The following is a 2,934-nucleotide window of genomic DNA, read 5'->3' as shown; positions in this document are numbered from 1 at the left end:
ACAATTTGAATTAGTTTATTTGTGGGGTAAAAAAAACTAATATTATTAAATTATTATTAAAACTGGATGTTAGCTTTTTTTAAATGTTTTATTGGATAACTTTAACATACTTTAAACTTCAAACAAAATTACTGTCAAACACTTAAAAAGATCCGAAATCAGAACCGGGGGGTCCCCTGAGGCTTATAGGATCCTGCCAAATCACAGTTAAGGAGTTATCAACGGCAAGCTGATTGTTTAGAATATCTACATCTGGAGGAGGAACAAACTCAATTTCACTTTTACTAGCTTCTCTGTTGCACCATAGAGGTGGTTCAAATTTAAGCAAGGGTTCTTTCTTCTTTTCCAAGTTAAGTTTTTCCTTGTCATGAATACGTCTATGCCATTTTAAGAAAGTGGATACCACTTTCAGGTTGCATTCACGACACTTGGTGCAATGTTTGTCATCGGGAATTCTATTCAATTTTTGATTCTGTGATTTCAAATTTATAGTTCCACCTTTTTCGTGGCTTTCCAAATGTTCGGCGTAAATTCTTACGTCAAAAACGGCATAACAAACCTCGCAGACGTCTTGACGACTAACTACTCTGTTAACAGCAGGAATCACTTTGCTGTTAAGACAAAGTTGATGTATATCTTTTAAGTGGCAGTACATTTCCTGACTGACAACTTTAGCTTTGCATAAAGGACATTGACTACCATTGAAGTGAATTTTCTTTAAGTGGAAATTAAGATCGTCTCGAGTTGGATAAGTTCTACTACATATAAAGCACTGTTTCTTCCACATTGATATCCCTGGACGTTCGTTCTCGGTAAGTTTATTTTGATAATTACCATGTTGCTGTACATGTCGCAAAAATTCAGATTCTCCAGTTACTTCACTTGAACATAACACACAAGTGTAGCCTATAGTTTCAGGTTTTTTCAGATGGAACATACTGATATGGTTAGTATAAGCGGAAGGATCGTAAAAAGTGTATTGGCACTCTTTACAAATCAAACTGACATTATTAGAAAGCGAATGTCCAAGTTTAAAGTGGGTAAACAGTAGTTCAGGATGGTTCCATACTTCCGGACATAGAGGACACTTCAACAACCATTTAAAGTGTTTCTCTTGAATGTGACTGCTGATCTGCTGGATGCTGACCTCCAATTGACCGCAAAAATGACAAAAATACCGGTTTTCCGTTTGATTTTCAGCCAATGCAAACTGGAACGCACCGTGCGATTTCTTCCCATGCAATTTCAATTCTTGCCAACTCTTTGCAACTCGATCGCAACGCCAACAGCTAAACGAATGATGCGAGGGATTGCTCAAAATGTGCTGTTCGTAATTTTCGTAGATTGTAAAAAACAGTCCGCATTTCATACAATACATTTCGCTTTGCACCTTTTTCTGTTTTATCAACTGAGCCACCGTAGGTCGTTCTTGAGAAGCAATCTCTTGACCTTTGGAGGGGTTTGCTAACTGCAACTCAACATCTTCAGAAAGAGAAGAACTTCTGTCTGCATCCACTATGTGAATAGCTTCATCCAGCAAAGCTTCAAGTTCATCCTCAATTTCAGCCAAAGGATCAAATTCATTATCAAAAAAAAACCTAAAACAGATCTTTGATTAATTCAGTTGGCTGTTCTGCTATATGGAAAATGATTAATTAACATGTTGGGTGTTCAGGAGAATCACAAAACAAGGAAAAAAATACAAAAATTTTAATGCAGGTCATATAATTAAAAATGTGCTTCCAGAACACTTATTCATCAAGCTTTTCAGTAAAATTAACCATACAGGTGGGTTAGATTAAATAAGATCAACTTGGCATGTTAATCTACATGGTGATATTTACAACCTAAAAAAAACAAATATTTGATTTGCATATTGAGGTTGTCTTTAAATTAAAATAATATGGTCAGAGTACAGGGTGGCTAACTAAGAATGAGAACTACTGTATCAAAGAAACAAAAAATAAAACCCCAAAATTTGAGTATTTTTTGACAGTTTTTAAAATACCATTATAATAGATCTGAGATAAACGTATGAGAAACATGTAAACCATTTTGCTCTACCTTCAAACATTTGCCTGCTATAGCCATTCAAATAGTGAAAATTCCAATGTTTAATAGTCAAAAACCACACCTCTCTTTAGAGAGAAAATCACAAAAAAACTTTAAATGTGTTTCTTATGTATTCTACTATCCTTACAATACCCAAAGCATAAATATGCTTTGTTTAACATAGCACATTTGTGGTTGTAACAACAATATTAATTGCTTTCCTGGATACAGTCCCTCAATGCATGAGGTCTACTTCAACTGTGAGCATTATTTCCTATAATGCCTGTGGTGTCTTCAATGTTTAATGTCCGACTTTCTCCGTCCGAATTAGTTGTTATCTGCCTAAGGCAGTTATTTAATATATATTTGTAGAGTTTTGCTTTCACTTATAAGCATTTGTTGTTGCAATATTCTAATAGTATTGCATGGAATAGACAGGAGTCAAATTTATTAACTGTAGGTTGTTTATTCGGTTGTGGTCCGTAATAAAACATAGGAATCAAATGCTTGATCACTTGTATTTAGAGATTTCTTGAAAGTTACCCCATAAATCACTATTTAACATCAAAGGATACAGTGCTCTAGCTACCTTGTTACGTTTACGTTTATCTTTGTGAATCTGTGTCATTATCAGCATAAAGAGAGATCCATATCCACACGAATTAGTTTAAAACTTTATCAAAAAGTCTAAACAAGGAAAAACCTCATAATAAACTAGTAAACACAACAGTTAAACAGACAACAAAAAAGTAAACCAATCAAATCTTAGGTTAGGTTATGGTTTGGTTAGGTATTTTAAGTTCTGTCAGTTGGCGAATGTCGTAGCCTGGTGCTTGGCTGACATCAGCATTGTCATATCAGTGTCTCAACATTTTGCTATGT

The 2,934-nt window shown here is 34.7% G+C and overlaps 1 protein-coding gene across 2 annotated transcripts; it reads right to left on the bottom strand.

Annotated features, from left to right (window-relative positions):
- Positions 1-69: 69 nt before the first annotated feature.
- Positions 70-2,817, bottom strand: LOC145734557 (zinc finger protein 532-like). Of its 2 annotated transcripts, none has more exons than XM_081988025.1 (2): positions 2,065-2,817; positions 70-1,847 (listed from the first exon to the last, which is right to left on the bottom strand). In XM_081988025.1, exon 2 carries the CDS (start codon positions 1,376-1,378, stop codon positions 143-145), a length of 1,236 nt encoding a protein of 411 aa, XP_081844151.1. In that variant the 5' UTR covers positions 1,379-1,847; positions 2,065-2,817; the 3' UTR covers positions 70-142. The 2 variants fall into 2 exon arrangements, with proteins under 2 accessions (XP_081844151.1, XP_081844152.1); XM_081988026.1 differs by having other exon boundaries at positions 2,642-2,817.
- Positions 2,818-2,934: the final 117 nt, after the last annotated feature.

Source organism: Ips typographus, linkage group LG10 (genome assembly GCF_016097725.1).
Source record: "Ips typographus isolate SLU linkage group LG10, UJ_Ityp_2.0, whole genome shotgun sequence".
NCBI lineage: Eukaryota > Metazoa > Arthropoda > Insecta > Coleoptera > Curculionidae > Ips > Ips typographus.
Note: the sequence above shows the minus strand (reverse complement) of the source record. Positions and strands in the feature narration are given on the sequence as shown.